This window comes from Onychostruthus taczanowskii, unplaced genomic scaffold (genome assembly GCF_017590055.1).
Source record: "Onychostruthus taczanowskii isolate IOZ18803 unplaced genomic scaffold, ASM1759005v1 scaffold117, whole genome shotgun sequence".
NCBI lineage: Eukaryota > Metazoa > Chordata > Aves > Passeriformes > Passeridae > Onychostruthus > Onychostruthus taczanowskii.
The window spans coordinates 194,469-212,982 of record NW_024498318.1 but is presented as its reverse complement, the minus strand read 5'-3'; the positions used below and the strand labels follow the sequence as shown (position 1 = coordinate 212,982).

The window sequence follows — 18,514 nt, the reverse complement described above, 5'->3', positions numbered from 1 at the left end:
AAATGCCTTTCCCGCTCCCCTGGGGTCCTTACAGTCAAAAATGCAGGAGATCGTGGGTCTGTTGACTCCAAAACTCAGGGTGGATGCGGATTTTCCGTCGGATTTTCCGTCGTCGCTCTTGTCATCCGTCACTCCTCCCTGCAAGGAAAACAATGGAAAGTCGGGAATGCTGGGATCACCTCCAGAGCCAGGATTCCCCATGGGATGGAATTCTCTGGGGTGTCCAAGAGGCGTCGGGCTTCCAGTGTTCCCCAGAATCCTAAAATTTAGGTTGAAAAAGCTCTTGGAGATTCCCGAGTTCTCTAATTCCCCATTGGCCTTGGAATATTTGTGGGAAAAGGAGCAATTTTCAAGCCTGAGAATTCCCATTTGCGGATCCCATGGGAAAAAGGGGAATAGGAACAATCCCGCCAGGAGCACTGGGGGTGAGAGGCAGCCAGGATCCCCTGGGATGGGAACAGCTCATGGAAAACACCACAGAGCTGCTTTTATCCCAAAGGGATCAACTCTGGATTGGAGGGAAAGACAGAGCAAGGAAAGAGGGGGGGAAAAGCCAAACAGGAGAGGAAAAAAATTCCATAAAAACACAGAATGGGAGTTTTGTGCTGCTTCGCCTCTCATGGAATCATTGGAAAAGTGCCGGGTTGGGAAATCCTAAAATTTGTGTGGAGAAAGTTGGGAACAAGGAGGGAAAGCAGGGAACAAACAGGGCGGATAACGGGATAATGGGAAACAGAAAACGGGTGGCCAATAACATTCCCAAGCAGAAGTTTGGGAACGGGAGAGGCTGTTCCCTACCAGAGCCCCTTCCAAGGCGAAGACGGCAGCAGGGCCGGTGCGTTCCAGAGGCTCCATCCGGCGTCTCCAGCGGCGCCGGCGGAAGGAGTCGGAGCGGCGCTGCTGGAGGTGGAAGCGCCAGCCGAAGAGGGAAGCGTATTCCCAACCATCCCCGTCCAGATCCTCCTGCTTGTGCTGCCAGACAGGGATCACAGGGATCAGGTTTTCCCAGACTGACCCAAAAGCTGGATTTAGGGTTTTTGGGATGTTGTTGGATATGGTTGATCCACCCCAGATTTTCCCTGTGTCTCCCCCAGATTGGAATTATGGAATGGAGTCATGGAATTGTTTGGAGAATCACAGCAATATTCAGGTTGGGAAAGATCTCTGAGGTCATTTAGTTTCAGTTGGAAAAGGCCCTGGAGATCATCATGGAATCATGGAATAGTTTGGGATGGAAGGGACTTTATAGTTCAGCCACTTCCCACGATCCCAGTGTGCTCCAAGAGCCATCCAGCCTGGCTTTGAACACTTCCAGAGATCCAGGGGCAGCCACAGCTGCTCTGGGAATTCCAGCCCAGCCCCTGCCCACCCTCCCAGCCAGGAATTCCTTGCCAAGATCCCAGCCCAATCTCCCCTTTGCCAGTGGCAGCCATTCCCTGTGTCCTGTCCCTGCAGGCCTTGTCCCCAGTCCCTCTGCAGCTCTCCTGGAGCCCCTTCAGGGACTCCGAGGATTCCCTGGATTCTTCCCTTTTCCAGAGGAACATTCCCAGCTCTCCCAGCCTGGCTCCAGAATGCCGGAATGGTTTGGGTGGGAAGGGATCTTAAATCCCATCCTATTCCACCCCATTCATGTTCAGGGACACCTCCCACTATCTCAGGTTGCTCCAAGCCAATGTCCAACCTGGCCTTGGACACTTCCCAGGATGGAGCTGGATTCTCCCAATCCAACCATTAGCACTGCTGGATCCACCCTGGGAATGCAGCGCTCCAGCAATCCCTGGGATGACGCCCACTTGGAGCGGGATCGCTGGGCTGGGGCTAGATCCTGCCCAGGCCTGTGGAGCTCCAGCAGCTCCATTTCCCACCCCATTTTTCCCTTTGCCATCATCCCAACCCCTCCCATGGCTCTGCCACCTCTGGAATTTCTCCCTGGACCATCCACCCCAAGCCTGGAAGGTTTTTCTTCCAGTGACACCCACAGCAAGTAGGGTGACAGCGGCTACAGTTTTCCCAAAAATTTTCTGGGAAAGACTGAGGAGCAGAAGCAGCATTCCAGGTCCAATGGCACCATCTAGAGGGAAGCGGGATAGGGACAGGCTGGGGACACTGGCCCTCCCCCAATTCCCACAGTCCCGGGCTTTCCTGGGTGTCCTCATCCCACCCCCCATCCCAGTCAATCCCTCCAGAATGTTCTCCACCCTGGGAATGTGATGTTTTCCACTGGAAACCAAGACAAGCTCCCCTCAGTCTCCAAGGAAAAGCAGATCCTGCCAAAGCCAGGCACCCACCCGGAGGGAGAGGGCCATATCCCGATCCAGTGGCACCTTTTCCCAGCCAATCCCACCTTTCTCATGGTTTCCATGTGCTCCAGGTCGCGCCGGCGGAGCCGCACCCAGCGCCGGCGCCGGTGGGTGTGGAACATCTTCTCCGCCGGCACCCAGGCCTTGGGCTTGCGCTCCGGCGGGATCGTGATCCCGTATTCCCAGCCTTAGGAAGAAGGGAATACCTGGTGGATGTGGGAGAAGAGCTTCCCCCCACACCTTGGCTCCCACCAGGAATTTCCAACAGTGAAGGTGTGGCTGAACTCAGCAAAATTTCCCGGTTGGATTTCCCTCCTTATGGCACAACCCATCCCTCTGGAATGCTCAGGGATGGATCCGTGGTGTCCTTGGCTCCAAATCCCACCCTGGGGACTCTTCCTTCTCTCCCTCCAGCCATTCCAACCACTGGGACCATCCCAGCTCTCTCCAGCCTTGTGTTTTCCATTTCTTTTCCACCAGTATCTTCCCAGATTATCCCAGCACTGCCTTTGGGAATTCCTATCCCACCGCTCCAAGCAGAGACAAGGGAAAAGGATCCTCCAGAGCCTGATCCCTTCTCCTGACCCAGTTCCCACAGCCATGGGAATGTTTTCATCCACAGTCCATGGAAAGAAATCCCAAACTTCCCAAATCCTGGATCCCAAAATCCCAGATCCCAAAATTCCGTCTTTGGTACCTTTCTCATCCACAGCCCTGTTGAGATCCGTGTCCCATTCCACATCTTCCCACTTCCAGCCTGGAGGACACTCGATCTCATCCTTGGGCAGGACCTTCTCCCCATTCTGTGGGACACAGAGAATTCTCACCCAAACCAATCCCTAAATTTCGCCTGGGATTCCAGCCCGGCTCCCAGAATTCCCAGTTTTCCCTCACCACGTCCGTGTAGGAATCGGTCATGTGGATCCACTGCCCTCCGGGAAGCCGGACCTGGTTCTCAAACACCTCCTCCACAAAGCTCAGGTGTCCGGCGTCCACATCGTGCAGCAACCTGAATCCCGGGAATACCCAAAATCAGGGCTCTCCATCCCACCTTCCTCCTGTGCCATCCTCAGCACTCCCAAATATCTCCTGCCCCTCCAAGCAAAATTCCTCCTCAGGAAAAACCCAAACCAGGATGAAAATCCCACCCCAAAGCTCCTCACTTTTGGAGCATCCCAGGATTTGGATGATGGGGAATCACATCCCTGGACACAGATGAGGAACCACAGGGGCATCCCAGATTTTGTCACCAGATTTTGGGATTCTCGGGAATTCCCAGCGGAAAAGCCCCACTCACGTCTTTTCTGGGCAGACAAACCAATCCCCAGCCCAGGTCCATCCCGCGGAGGGCCGGAAGCTGTCCTTGGGAAGCTTGATCCGGCCGGTGACGTCAGAATACTTGGGATAAGTGAGGCCGGTGGTGCCCCAGTTCCCCACCAGCGCCAGCTTGGTCTGGTTCTCGTACTGGGAGAGACAAAAAAAAGAGGGATTTGGGGTTGGAATTACAGAATTCCATGAATAATCCCATAGAATCCTGTGAATAATCCCTGCAGAGGGACAGACCTCCTGGGGGAAGCCCAACCCATACCATGGCATCCCAATTTTCCCATTGTAAGAGACAACACATCTCCACGACTCATTCCCAACTTTCCCCTCAGCATTCCAGGCTGAGCTGGTGGGAACAGCTCTTCCTTCCCACAGTTTTTAGGCAATTATGAGGTTTTAGGTCTAGCCCACCCCCTTTTCCTGCTGGGATGGGGATCCCTTGGGAATGCTCACAGTTTCAGCGAAGACGGAGAGTTTTCCCTCGGCGAATTGGTTGAATTCCTTCTCATCCACGGCCAATCCAAACCAGAGCCGCACCCGGATCTGCGCCGGGATCCGCGGCCCCATCACCTCCTCCTGTGGGTACTGCCAAGGAAAAGGCCCCCGAGAAGGGATTAACAGGAATTCTGGGAGGTTGGAAGGGTGGGAATGAAGATCCCTGGACGGGGCAGGTGGGACATGGGGCAGTCATGGGATAATGTCAGGAGTGGGTGGAGTGCTTTGGGATCATGGAATTGAGGTTGGAAAAGACCTTCAGGATCATCCCATTGCCACCATCAGCATCCCTAAAATGTGTCCCCAGCTGACCTTGAGGAGATTCAAAATTCCAGTGGTCCTGGAGAGGATCAGGGATAGGATCAGGGACATGGACAGGGTCACAGAAAGGTCAGGGACAAGGACATGGACAGGGAAAAGGACATGGATAACATCAGGGGCAAGGACAAGGTCAAGTATTTAAGGTCTCTCCCAACCCAAAACTTTCCATGATTCCATGAAACCGGAGCTGAAAGTTGTGTTGGGATTTGAGTTTTCCCTGCTGGATTTTTCCATCTTTTCAATTATTTTTAGGGGAAAAACTGTTTGGAAAATCAAGAATCCACGTGGACACGCTTCCAAAGGTACCTTGAGGAAGATGGTCTGGAGCTTCCCACAGTTCCGGCCGCAGCAGTTGGAGATGTTCCGGGAATACAGGACCTGGTGGGCCGGGATGCGGGCGAAGGCCACGCGTTTGTCCCCCTGGAGCATCCAGATGACGATGTCTGGGAGGCTGTTCTGGGGCTGGAAAACACAAATCCATGGGATCCCGTTAGGAGGGACCCACCAACACAGCCCAGAACGGGATCGTGAAAGCATGGAATGGGTTGGGGTGGGAGGAATCTTATCCCAGGTGGATACAAGTCCATCCAACCTGGCCTTGGGCACTGCCAGGGATCCAGGGGCAGCCACAGCTGCTCTGGGAATTCCAGCCCAGCCCCTGCCCACCCTCCCAGCCAGGAATTCCTTGCCAAGATCCCAGCCCAATCTCCCCTTTGCCAGTGGGAGCCATTCCCTGTGTCCTGTCCCTGCAGGCCTTGTCCCCAGTCCCTCTGCAGCTCTCCTGGAGCCCCTTCAGGGACTCTGAGCATTCCCTGGATTTTTCCCTTCTCCAGGGGAACATTCCCAGCTCTCCCAGCCTGTCTCCATGGCAGAGGGGCAGAATTCCCCCTTTTCCTGCTGTGGGGTCAGCCCAGAGCACACGGAGCTTCCCACCCACCAACATTCCAAGCCCTTCTCCCTATCCATGATTTGACCTCAACTCATCCATGAGCAAGACCAACCTCAACCATCAGAGCCAAACCTGGCACCATGGGAGAATCCCATAGATTTGGGAGCCGGGATGGAACATCACCCCTGCTTCCCACAAAAACCACAATGGGAAAACCAGGAAGAGTCACCTCCTCCGCCATGGCCCGGAGCCGGCACAGCCAATCCTCCGCCTGATCCAGGATTTGGGAAAGGCTGGAATTCTCATGCTTGAGCCTCAGGGCCACCTTGAGGATCTGCTCCAGGTGGGTGCTCCGGAAGCGGAACAGGTTCTGATCCAGGTGGGTGCTGGATGCCTTCCCCAGGACATCGGGAAGCTTCAGGCTGCAGGGATAGGCGGGAATCAGGGATTGGGTTGGATCAGGATGGACCTTGAAGGTCATTAAGCGTTGTTAATCGTCACTGATGATAACTAACGGTGATTAATGGTCATTAGTGGTCACTAATGGTCACCAATCATCATCAATACTCATTAATGGTTGTTACTGATCATTAAAGATCATTAATGGTCATCAGTCAACATTAATGGTCATTAATGATCATAAAAGGTCACTAACTGTGAGATTTTTCCGGCCTTTTTTAATGGTTTTTCCATTTTTTCAGCAAGTTTCCAAGAAATTGAGAAGCCACCAAAGATATTTGGGAACAGGAAGAACAAAAGAGCTTCAAACCACAGCCAGAATTCCCCCTGGAATCAGGATGGGAATGAGCCACACCAACATTTTAATATCCATTATCCGAGCTCCTGGAAAAATGGATCAGCTGCCAAACTGGGAGGTTTTTCCTGTAAAATTCAAGGATTTATGGATCCGCTGCTATAAATTAACTTCCTGCTCCTGGCTCCTGAGCCGCAAATCAGGATTTCCTCCGGAAAAAATAGATGGAGAGAAAGATAAATTTATTTTTAGGCTGTGGAGAGGTTTGGAAGGAGATTTTTAAGGATGCAACATTCCCACCTCGGGAACTGGGATCTGTAAATCCCATTTTTTATTGCAGGTAAATAGGAAGAACATGGAATTATGGAATGGTTTGGGATTTTCCACTATCCCAGGCTTGGTTGCTCCAAGCCTTGTCCAGCCTGGCCTTGGACACTTCCAGGGATAAAGATTTGGAGTGAGGAGGAATGTGCAGGTGGGAAAAGAGGGGAAAATGGGAAAAAAGAAAAAAAAGGGAGGAGAAAGGAGGGGGGAAGGGGAAAAGGGAAAAAAGAAAAACGGGGGGAAAAGGCAAAAAGGGGGAAAAGGGGGAAAGGGAATAAAAGGGGGGGAAAGGCAGAAAAAAAGGAAAAAACAGGAAAAATGGAAAAAAGGGGAAGAGAGGAAAAGGGGGAAAAAGAAACAAGGGAGAAAAGGGGGAAAAGGAAAAAAGGGGGAAAGAGGGCAAAAGGAGAAAAAAGGGGACAAAAGAGGAAAAAAATAAAAAACAGTAAAAAGGGGGGAAAAAAACAAAAAAAAAGGAAAGGGGAGTAGGGAAAAGGGGAGAAAAGGAAAAAGATTTAAAGGGAGAGAGAGAGAAAAGGGGAGAAAATAAAGAAATAGAAAAAAGAGGGAAGGGGAAAAGGAAAAAAGAAAGTAAAAAAGGGAAAGGGGGGAGGCAGAAAGAGGAAAAACAGGGCAAAGGAAAAACTGAAATAAAAGGGAAAAGTGAATAAAAGGAAAGTGGGAAAAGGGGGAAAAAGAGAGAAAAAGGGGGAAAAGGGGGAAAGGAGGGAGAGAAAATAGAAAAAAGGAAAAAAGGTGGGGAAAAAGGAGGGAACAAACAAAAAAGGGATAGAAGGGAAAAAGAGGGAAAAAGTGGAAAAAATAGGAGAAATAGGAAAAGAGAGGGAAAAGGGGGAAAAGAGGAGAAAAAAGGGGGGAGAAAAAAGGAGAAGAGGGGCAGAGGCAGTGTTCCATTCCAAGACCAAGAAGATACATCAGGAAAAGTTTCCCATCCTGAATTCCCAAAGTACCTGCAGTCAGCAATGACGTCATCGAGCAGTTGGGATCCCAGGGCCTCCAGCTCGACCGGAGAGCGATTGGATTTCAGAGCCACATGGACCTTCTCCAGGTTTGCTTCCTGCAGGAAAAGTGGGGATCAGGAGCTGAGGAACCCCCCGGAACCCCATCCCGCTTCCAGGATATTCCCAGCAAGAGGAAAATCCCAGGGATCAGAGATGCCACTCTGGGTCCCACCAGGGAATCTGCATCCAGATGGAGCTCCAGGGGAACCAACAGGGAAATCCAACAGGAAATCTCAGAAATCGCTCAGGAGCTGAAAGACAGCCCCTGGATCACTGGAATTGTCTCCAGGTTGGATGGGGTGTGGAGCAACCTGATATCATGGAAGGTATCATTGAACATGGAATGGGATGGGATTTAAGGTTTCTCTAAACCCAAACCATTCCAGGATTCTGGAGCCCCTCTGCTCTGGGAAAGCTGGGAATGTTCCTTGGAGAAGGGAAGGCTCCAGGCAGAGCTCAGAGCCCCTGGCAGGCCTGGAGGGGCTCCAAGAGAGCTGCAGAGGGACTGGGGACAAGGCCTGCAGGGACAGCACACAGGGAATGGCTCCCACTGGCAAAGGGGAGATTGGGCTGGGATCTTGGCAAGGAATTCCTGGCTGGGAGGGTGGGCAGGGGCTGGGCTGGAATTCCCAGAGCAGCTGTGGCTGCCCCTGGATCCCTGGCAGTGCCCAAGGCCAGGCTGACACTGGGGCTGGGATCCACCTGGGGCAGTGGGAGATGTTCCACCATGGAACAGGGTGAGACTGGGTGGGATTTAAGTTCCCTTCCCACCCAAACCGTTCCACGACTCCATGAATTCCTCATCGAGTGGATACACATGGCTGTGTCACCAGACACTCCCCACCTAGAGGTGGCCTCTATCCCCTCCCGGTGTCCCCAGGGATGTCCCCAGGGACGTCCCCGGTCACTCACCAGCCGCTCGGCTCCGTACAGCAGGAGGTTCTGGGCGTCCGTGCGGTGGCCGATGTCCTCCCAGTAGGAGGAGAGCACCACCACCGGCTTCACGTTCCCCCAGGGCAGGTAATAGTAGTGACAGCCTGGGGGACAGCACGGCGTCACCTCGGGATGTTGGGATAACGGGATACACCCCTTGGGAGCAGGGATGAAGGGAGTAGAGCACGATTGGGATGGGAATTTGCCTCGGAAAGTGTTTGGGAGAAAGATGGGAATGGTGTTCCCCAAATCCTTGAGATCCCACCAAGATCCAACAGGATCTGACTCCGCGGCTCTGCCAGCGAGGCCAGAAACCAACTCAGCATTCCTGGTGGAATGAGATGGAAACCAGGGAAAGGCCAGAAAAAGGTGCTTCCAAAAACCACCTCATGAAGCCGAGAGAGGTCCCAGCTTTCCTGCTCCTTCCCAGACATAAATTCCCCGTGGTTGAGGTGGGACAACCCTCTGGAGTTGTCTGGTCCAAGCAGGGACACCTTCAGCAGGATCACCTGGACAGAGTTTCTGGCTTCCCCTATGCCCCTGGAAGTGTCCAAGGCCAGGCTGGATGGGTTGGAACAACCTGGGATAGTGGGAGGTGTCCCTGAACAGGGATGGGATGGGAATGGGATGGGATTTAAGGTCACTTCCAACCCAAACCATTCCAGGATTCTGGAGCCCATCTGCTCTGGGAGAGCTGGGAATGTTCTCCTGGAGAAGGGAAAAATCCAGGGAATGCTCAGAGTTCCTGAAGGGGCTCCAGGAGAGCTGCAGAGGGACTGGGGACAAGGCCTGCAGGGACAGCACACAGGGAATGGCTCCCACTGGCAAAGGGGAGATTGGGCTGGGATCTTGGCAAGGAATTCCTGGCTGGGAGGGTGGGCAGGGGCTGGGCTGGAATTCCCAGAGCAGCTGTGGCTGCCCCTGCATCCCTGGCAGTGCCCAAGGCCAGGCTGGGCACTGGGGCTTGGATCCACCTGGGATAACAGTCCCTGAGCTGGAACAGGCAGGGAATTAAGGCCTCTTCCATCCCAACCCATTCCATAATTCCAGGGTTCTCTTCCACCAGCCGGGTTTGGATCATCCCGGAGGACGGAATCCGTGCCGTGCTCACCATCGAAGACGGCCCGGCTGTACTGGGTGGTGGAGGCCAGGGGCAGGCAGGTGGTGTCAAACTTGTTGCCGTAATTCCCGATGCTGACCTCGAACTGGATGGCGCCGTCCACACCCTGGAGCATGGTGGCCGAGTAGAAGGCGGCAAAGAGGGAATATTTCCGTCGGCGCAGGTATTTCTGGAATATGAACGGGAATTGGACGTGGAGGAGATGCTGGCAATGATCTCCGGGAGATGGAGCCAGAAGAAGCTGGAGGGTAAATCCTGGGGAGTTGCTGAGAGAGTTGGGAAGGGGCTGGAGTACCAGGAAAAGGTGAGGGAGCTGGAAAGGGGCTGGAGAATCAGCAAAAGCTGAGGGAGCTGGGAAGGGGCTCATCCCAGAGAAAAGGAGGATCCACAGGGACCTTCTGGCTCTGCACAACTCCCTGACAGGTTGGAACCAGGTGGGAGTTGGGATCTGATCCCAAGGAAAAACAGGATAGAAGGGAATGGCCTCAGGCTGGGCCAGGGGAGGCTCAGGTTGGACATCAGCAGGAATTTCCTCATGGAAAGGGTGATCAGGCCTTGGAAGTGCCCAGGGAGGTTTGGAGGGCCCATCCCTGGAGGTGTCCAAGGAATTCCTGGATGTGGCACTCAATGCCAAGGTGGGCATTGGGCACAGCTTGGACTGGAGGATCCTGGTGGGATTCTCCAACCTCAGTGATACCAGGATGGGAATTTTCTTACAAGGGGAATAACAAACTTCGCAGCACGGGAATCTTAGGGGAATTTTAGGAAAACCAGATGGAAGAGGAGGCTGCAACTTCTCATGGAAAAGGAGCCAAACGAGGAAATCTGAGAGAGCCGGAATGAAGGGCAATCTCCCACAATGTCATGGGAGATTCCTTGGAGCCCCTTGCAGGGCCTGAAGGGGCTCCAGGAGAGCTGCAGAGGGACTGGGGACAAGGCCTGCAGGGACAGGACACAGGGAATGGCTCCCACTGGCAAAGGGCAGATTGGGCTGGGATCTTGGCAAGGAATTCCTGGCTGGGAGGGTGGGCAGGGGCTGGGCTGGAATTCCCAGAGCAGCTGTGGCTGCCCCTGGATACCTGGCAGTGCCCGAGGCCAGGCTGGACATTGGGGCTTGGATCCACCTGGGATAGGGGGAGGTGTCCCTGCCATAGAACAGGATTAGCTTCAAGGTCCATTCCTACCAAACCATTCCATGATCCCACAATTCCACGCTCACCATGACCAGCTCGGATGGACCAACCTGGATACTTTGGGATGGAAATCCAGCAGGATACCCCTCCAGGAGCTCACAGACCACGGGACAACCCCCACCCATGGCCTACATCCCTTCCCTAGTGTCCCACAATCCCAGAGATTTTCCAGAAATTCCAATACCTCCACCCTCAGGATGTCATCGGCAGGAATCTCCTCCACTTTCTGCTCCATGTGCTCCACCAGTTTGGTCTCCAGCTCCACCAGGATCCGGCCCCGATACGCGACTCCCTCACCCTTGGGATAGACCAGGAACAGGAGTCAGAATCCCAGAATTCCCTTCCCGAGGCTGAGCTCTGCCTTTGCTTTCAAGGAGCTTCATTGTGGAGTAGCGGGATCAGGGAAAGAATTCCAGCTGGCGCTTCCGAAGTGGAATTTTGGGAGCAGAGCCGGGTTAAGGAGGCGTTAGCAGGAATAGCTAGGAGTGGGAAACTCAGTGCAGGCTCCTGATGACAAAGCCAGGTTGGGTTAGAAGCAGCTTTTTTTGGGAAAAGAGGAGCCAGAGGTTATTTTGGGATGCGCCGGGAAGCAGCCGATGTCACCTTTCCCAAATTGAGCGTCTCGTAGGGATCGGGAAATCCGGTGAATTCCCGGGGGCTGCCGTAGAGGTTGATGTAGCAGGGCCCAAATGTTGGCAGGAATCCCAGCCCGTCATCCACTGGGAATGGCAGGGAAAAGAGGGATTAGGTATTCCTGAAGACACCTTGGGAACGCGTCACGCTCGCTGTAGGATCACAGGGATCACACAGCTGAAGGCCACCAAAATCCTGGAATTTCCGCTCATTTTGAATGCCATGACCTCACCTTGGAGCAGGAGAAAGATACAGAGGGTGTGGTGCTGAATCCTGGGAATTCCCAATCCCGGGAAAAGTCCCCATGGAAAAGGGTGAGGTCAGAGAGGGGTTGGACAAGAGTAAGAGCGACAGGAGAGAGGAAAGAGCCTCAGGATGTGCCAAGAGAGGTTTAGGTTGGATTTCTGGGAAAATTCCTTCCTGGAAAGGGCTGTCCCCATCCCTGGAGGGACTGAACATCCCTGAGGATGTGGCACTTGGCAATACGGATACAGGGTGGCCTTGGGAGTCAATGGATCAGAAGGATTTTCCAATCCTGTGATTCCATGAGGAGAACCACTAATTTTTATGGAATTTTGAGTGGGAATCCTGCCCTGAGCTCCGTGCGCCCGGCTGGCTCCACATTCCCAACTGACAGCATCCCGGGAATCCCCAAAGGGCCAAACCAGAGCCATTCCCTTTTTCCAAGGTGCCCAACTCATCCCAGCTGATCCTCCCCCCGTCCAGAGAGCGGAACCAGTAAAACCAGTCCCGGGAGGTGCTGGAAAACTGGGATGTTACTGGGAACGTACGGTCCGAGGGTTTCAGAGGCTTCACAGGAGCAGGAAACTCATCTGAGGCACAAAGAGAGGGAGAGAGGTTGGGAAGATTGGAAGAGGAGCATGGAAAAGGGATGGAGATGGGAATGAGGGGGGAGATTCCCACGGGTTTTAGTGCGGAGAGACAGAGAGAGAAAGGGAGAGGTTTTTCATGGAATCAAGGAATTATGGAATCAGGGAATCCAGGAATTAGAGAATCATGGAATCATGGAATGGTTGGGGTGGGAAGGGACCTTAAAGCCCATCCAGGTGCATCCAGGGACACTTCCCACCATCCCAGGTCATTTTGAGCCTTGTCCAGCCTGGCCTTGGACAATTCCAGAGGCTGTGGGATTGGGGTGGAGCGGGATTGGAGCATCCCTGAGTTGCGTTCCCAGGCATTTCCTTGGGATCAAGCAGATGCCAGCAGTGGGGAGATGCCAATCCTGGATCCCACCATTCCCATCCTCCCTCCCAGCCTCTCTGTCTCTCTCTCCAGCCCATCCCAGGATCTGTGTTGGGATTGGGAAGAGGGGACTGGACAGTGTCGGAGGTGGGACAAGGGTGGAGCTTCTGGATCATGTCCTGATCCATGGAATCATGGAATGGCTTGGAAGGACCTTAAAGCTCATCCCATTCCATGGGCAGGGACACATCCCACTACCCCAGCGTGCTCCAAGCTTTTTCCAACGTGGCCATCCCATGTCCCTACAGCTCACAGGCAGGTCACAAAGCCATGTGCAGAATTCCCACTGGGATCGCAGATTCCACGGAAGCGCTGGCAGCAGGAAAAGCTCATGCAGGTGGAAGCTCCAAGCCCTCAGCAGGTCCAAAGCTGTGTTCCAAATTCCCGCCCTCCCACCTGGCTCCAGTGACAGTGACATCCGGCTAAGCCCTGCCACACCTGGGGGTCCTTACCCTCAGAAAATTCCCGGGATTTGGAACAGCATGGGCTGGATGGGAATTCCCACCTTGTGACAGCCCCTATATGTCACCTCAGTGGGCTGGACACCTCAGAGGGGCGTGGCTGCCAGCAGCGGTGCCACCACCACCACGTGTCACCAACCTCCAGCCCCACCATGGACCCCATTCCCAAGAATCCACCAAATCCCAAGAATCCATCAAATCCTAAATCCAGAGGGGTTGGATCCATCCAGAAATGAGGCAGAGCTTGGAGCAACCCCAGGACCCCATCCTGTGTCCCCAGGCAGGGACAGTGACAGCTGTGACACTCCTAAAGCCACCACCAACATCCAACCACACCATGGACCTGCAACTTCTTTCCCCCATTCCCAAGAATCCATCAAATCCTAAATCCAGAGGGGTTGGATCCAATCTGGAAAGGGGGCACAGCTCAAAGTGACCGCAGGACTCCATCCTGTGTCCCCAGGTGGGGACAGTGACAGCTGTGACATCCCCAAAGCCACCACCAACCTCCAGCCACGCCATGCAGCTCCTCCAAGGCCATGCATCCCAAATCCCGGCCTGCTTCCCGCCCTTACCCTCCAGCTCCCCGCCAGGGGCCGAAATCTTGGACATTCCGAGGAAAGCGGTGCCGATGACGTCATTGTGCGTCAGACGGTCCCTGTGAGGTGACATTGTCACTTTGGGGACTGTGGTGGGGGGGGAATGTCCCCATGCCCATCCCGCCGCTCCGGGCACTGGGAATGCCCTTCCCGCTCACCAGTCGGTCACACGGATCCTCATCCGCTCGCACATGGAAGGGAACTGGGAAAAGGGATACGGGAAGAGGGTGAGTGGCGCTGAGGACACCGGGAGGGGACCTTGGGGACACCAGTGCTCACCATGGCCGGCAGCGTCAGGCACTGGTTCCACTGGGGGTTGGCGTTTTTCTCCAGGATCCGGGAGTAGAGCTGGAAGGAAGGGATGGGAAGAGGGAAAAGCTGGTGTCATCCCAGGAAAGCGGCAATTAACCCAATTCATGGAGCTGGGAAGCCTCAGCTTCCCTAAAATCCGGCTTCAGTTTCCCTAAAATCTGGCCTTAGAGTCTCAGAAGCTGAGGCTCAAATACCCCCAAATCCAACTTCAGATTCCCTAAAATCCAGCCTCAGGTTCCCCAAAATCCAGCCTTAGATTCCCAAAAGTTGAGGTTCACATTCCCCCAAATCCAGCTTCAGGTTCCCAAAATCCAGTCTCAGGGTCCTCAAAATCTGGCCTAAAATCAAGTTCCCTAAAATCCAGTCCCAAATTCCCTAAAATCTAGACTCGGGCTCCTCAAAATCCAGCCTTAGATTCCCTAAAATTCTGCCTCAGATTCCCCCAAATCCAGTCTCAGATTCCACAAAATCCAAAGGTTCCCAAAATCCAGTCTCAGGGTCCTCAAAATCTGGCCTAAAATCAAGTTCCCTAAAATCCAGTCCCAAATTCCCCCAAATCCAGCCTCAGGTTCCACAAAATCCAGCCTCAGATTCCCTAAAATCCTTTCCCCATTCCACGGGGTTCTTAAACCCCCTGGTGCAGGAGGCAGAGGATGTTTCAGATTTCCCAGGGATCTTCCCACCTTGGGACCAGTGGGATCACTTTTGCCCCATTCCAGGGGAAAATTTCCCCATTCCAAGACCAAATTCCCACATTCCAGGACCAAATTCCCTCATCCAAGACCAAATTCCTCCAAATTCCAAGACCAAATTTCCTCATTCCAGGACCAAGCTTGGGGATCCACAGGGAATGTCCCACTGCCATCCCAACCCCAAGGATATCCTGCTGCCTTCCCAATCCCAAAGACCTGGGTGGGAATGTCCCGCTGCCATCCCAACCCTGAGGACCATGAGAGGTCATCGTGCTGCCATTCCCAATCCCAGGATCATCCCACTGCCATTCCCAATCCCAGGATTATCCTGCTGTTACCCAGCCCCGGGAACACCCTGCTGCCATCCCCGTCCTGAGGACATCCCACTGAAATCCCAATCCCAGAGATGTGGGAAGGAATGTTCTGCTGCCATTCCCAATCCCAAGATCATCCCGCTCTTATCCCAGCCGCGGGTTCCTCCCGCTGCCATTCCCAGAATTCCGGAGGATCCCGCTCCACTGACCGTTTTCCCAGCAAAGCTGACTTCCACGAAGGGATCCACCAAGTTCTTCTTGTTGCTCTCGAAGCCGAAGATCTGCCGGACGTTGTCCATGACAGCATCATCCACTGGGAAAAGAGGGAGATGCCAAAATCCGTGGAATTACGCAGCATCCAGAGGGTCACAGCTGTCCCACCAGCAGGATGAGCATTCCCATGGAGGAGACACTCTCCAGGCGGGAAAAGCAGGGGGATAAAACCAGTTCGGACCAGTAAGAAACTCCTCTCCCATAAAACTGCCCGATATCCTTGGACTGCAATATGGATCATTCCCTTCTCCGGGCCCTAATTCCTGCCTGGAATGTCGCAATTCCGAGGAATCTGAAGGAAAAACTTACTCTGGGGCAAATCCTCGGCTTTGAAGATCTTGAGGCAGAACTGGGCCCCCCTGAGGGTGACCCCGGTGGGGCGCAGCAGATTGGCCTCGATGTCCTCCTTGTCCTCGGCCACCTCCTTCTTCTCCAGCTGTGGGAAGAGGACAACGGGAAAAGTCACCCCGGATTCGGGAACGAGCAGGAAAATCCCAAACGAGAGAGGCTGGGTGGATTTGCCATCCCTGGGAGTGTCCAAGGTGAGGTTGGATGGGTTTGGAGCAACTTGGGTTAGTGGGAAGTGTCCCTGAACATGGATAGGGTGGGATTTATGGTCTCCTTCAAACCAAACCATTCCAGGATTCTGGAGCCCCTCTGCTCTGGGGGAGCTGGGAATGTTCCCCTGGAGAAGGGAAAAATCCAGGGAATGCTCAGAGTCCCTGAAGGGGCTCCAGGAGAGCTGCAGAGGGACTGTGGACAAGGTCTGCAGGGACAACACCCAGGGAATGGCTGCCACTGGCAAAGGGGAGATTGGGCTGGGATCTTGGGAAGGAATTCCTGGCTGGGAGGGGGGGCAGGGGCTGGGCTGGAATTCCCAGAGCAGCTGCGGCTGCTCCTGGATCCCTGACAGTGCCCAAGACCAGGCTGGACATTGGAGCTTGGATCCACCTGGGACAGTGGGAGGTGTCCCTGAGTGGAAATGGATGGGATTTAAGATCCACCCAACCCAACCTATTCCATGATTCCGTGAGAAAATGCAGCACTTTTCCCCCAAAACAGAGGAAAATCCAAGCACGGCTTCCCTGGGAATGGCCGTGGCTGTTGTTGGCTCTTGGCCAGAATATCCCAGGGCTGGAATGCCCCCCCCTTCCCAGCAGGAATACTCACGGGAGCTTCATCTCCAGGCCCCAGCACGCAGGCGCTGACTTTCAGGTAGCCCTTGGCTCCCGCGGAAAAATCCTCCGGATCCGAGAGGAGCAGCCACTTCCTGCGGAAAGCGTGTTCTGCAGGAAAACATGGAAAACTGGGAATTACTCCTTGGACGTGGAGGGAGGTCAGGGATGCTCCTGGGTGGGGTTTAAATGAAAATCATGGAATGGGATAAGGGAATATTTCAGTTCCTTTCCCAAGAGGGGACCAGGGGAGAGGGAGGGGTCTTTGGAACAGAATTCCCAGAGAAGCTGTGGATGCTCCATCCCTGGAAGTATCCAAGGCCAGGTTGGATGGACTTGGATCCACCTGGGGTGGTGGAATTTTTCCCTGGATGGAACCGGATGATCCTTAAGGTCCCTTCCCACCCAAACCATTCCAGGATTCCATGGTCATGGATTTGGGGTTCCACTGTGGAAGAGCTGGGATGTGTGGGTGCATTTCCCAAAAAACCTAAGGAGTTTCCCAAGACTCACTTGGCTCGGAGTAAACGGTCTCCACATCCATCTGCGGGATTAAAGGAAAAGAAGATTCCAGAGTTCATCCAGAACAGGAAACACCAGGAAAAGGGGTAGGGATCTTACCCGGAATTCCCCGATCACCGAATCCGTGCGGAACGATCGAGAATCCACGACCTGAAAATGAGGTAAAATGGGTGATCCAACCCAAATCCTGCTGGGATGAAGGATCATAGGGAACGGGGGGGGTTTCCCTGGGAGGGGAAGAATTCCAGGTTTTCCCAACACTCACCGTGAGGAAAATAGGAGCATCGAACAGCTCCGATGGGGACTCAAAGACGTTGAAGAAAAAAGTCTGTGGAAAACCGGGATGAGGATGAGGCGTTATCCCAATTTTCCCCCCAGAGTGCATTCCCACATGCCAGCCTCTCCCAGGAATCATTGGAGAGGGAATTCCCACTGACCTCATCGAAGAAGGGGCTGTTCCCTTTCCGGATCCGCGTTCTCCGGGTTTGTCCAGCCACCGTCACCTTCACCACCGGACGGATCTGGATCCCGGGAAGCTGCCGGGCCTCGATGACCCTCACCCGGATCTAGGATGGGATGGAGGACAGGGAATCAGGGGGATGGGAATCACCGGGATCATCCCACGGGATGGAGAACAAGGAATCACCAGGATCATCCCACAGAATGGAAGATAGAGAATCACCAGGATCATCCCTAGGGATGGAGAATGAGGAATCACCAGGATGAGAATCACCAGGATCATCCCATGGGATGGAGGACAGGGAATCACTGGGATCTGGGATGGGGTGTAGGACAGGGAATCACCACGATGGGGATCACCGGGATCATCCTATGGGATGGAGGACAGGGAGTCACCAGGATCATCCCATGGGATAGAGGATAGGCAATCACCAGGATCATTCCATGGGATGGAGGATAGGCAATCACCAGGATCATTCCATGGGATGGAGGACAAGGAATCACCAGAACAACCTGCAGGATTTTATGGGAACAGATCATCCCACCTGGAAATCCTGTGGTTTGTTGGATAAAGGTTTTTTGGGAGAGCTCCTCCTCCTCCTCTTCACCCCCTGGATGTGATTCCCGGATGGTTTCCTTGGGAATGAGGGCGGCTCCGAGCCCGGTGCTCCAGAGGACGCTGAGGGCTCCGTGTCCGCCGTGGCCTCCGGATCTTCCGTGTCCTCCTCTCCAGCTGTCTCTGCCCGGTGGGAGAAGGGAAATGTGGGATTTGGGAAGGGGTTTGGATTTCAAAAACCGGGATGGGGAGGGGTTGTGGTTACCGGTGACCGTGTCCAGCTCGGCTGCAGCCGGGGCCGGCTCCGGAGGGGCTGGAGGTGGGAAAAGCGGGATAGCGCCTGGAGGGGGGATGTAGGACACCTGCAGGAACAGGGAAGCCTGGAAAACAGGGAATGAGTGTCAGAGAGGACAGGATGGGAGAACTGGGATCAAACTGGGAGGGAAGGGATTCAGACTGGTGTCAAACTGGGAGCTTCAACTGGGAGGGACAGGACTCAAACTGGGATCAGACTGGGAGGGACAGGACTCAAACTGGGATCAGACTGGGAGGGATCTGGCTCAGACTGGGATTAAACT

The 18,514-nt window shown here is 54.1% G+C and overlaps 1 protein-coding gene across 8 annotated transcripts in view; it reads right to left on the bottom strand.

Annotated features, from left to right (window-relative positions):
* The window catches only part of DYSF (dysferlin), a 71,579-nt gene that overhangs the window by 46,264 nt on the left and 6,801 nt on the right, over nt 1-18,514 (bottom strand). For 4 of the 8 annotated variants that reach the window (XM_041427576.1, XM_041427580.1, XM_041427575.1 and 1 more), the window contains exons 5-31: nt 18,202-18,316; nt 17,926-18,119; nt 17,359-17,487; nt 17,187-17,249; nt 17,021-17,071; nt 16,913-16,943; nt 16,395-16,510; nt 15,534-15,660; nt 15,161-15,264; nt 13,913-13,981; nt 13,792-13,835; nt 13,610-13,692; nt 12,102-12,143; nt 11,281-11,396; nt 10,862-10,975; nt 9,476-9,653; nt 8,344-8,468; nt 7,381-7,487; nt 5,561-5,753; nt 4,749-4,904; nt 4,080-4,211; nt 3,598-3,764; nt 3,195-3,309; nt 2,998-3,103; nt 2,345-2,487; nt 799-972; nt 33-138 (exon numbers count right to left, since the gene is read on the bottom strand). In XM_041427576.1, coding sequence (XP_041283510.1) covers nt 33-138; nt 799-972; nt 2,345-2,487; nt 2,998-3,103; nt 3,195-3,309; nt 3,598-3,764; nt 4,080-4,211; nt 4,749-4,904; nt 5,561-5,753; nt 7,381-7,487; nt 8,344-8,468; nt 9,476-9,653; nt 10,862-10,975; nt 11,281-11,396; nt 12,102-12,143; nt 13,610-13,692; nt 13,792-13,835; nt 13,913-13,981; nt 15,161-15,264; nt 15,534-15,660; nt 16,395-16,510; nt 16,913-16,943; nt 17,021-17,071; nt 17,187-17,249; nt 17,359-17,487; nt 17,926-18,119; nt 18,202-18,316 — 3,100 coding nt within the window. The remainder of the gene's footprint in view (nt 1-32; nt 139-798; nt 973-2,344; nt 2,488-2,997; nt 3,104-3,194; nt 3,310-3,597; nt 3,765-4,079; nt 4,212-4,748; nt 4,905-5,560; nt 5,754-7,380; nt 7,488-8,343; nt 8,469-9,475; nt 9,654-10,861; nt 10,976-11,280; nt 11,397-12,101; nt 12,144-13,609; nt 13,693-13,791; nt 13,836-13,912; nt 13,982-15,160; nt 15,265-15,533; nt 15,661-16,394; nt 16,511-16,912; nt 16,944-17,020; nt 17,072-17,186; nt 17,250-17,358; nt 17,488-17,925; nt 18,120-18,201; nt 18,317-18,514) is intronic. The other 4 variants (XM_041427578.1, XM_041427582.1, XM_041427577.1 and 1 more) reach the window with 1 other exon arrangement.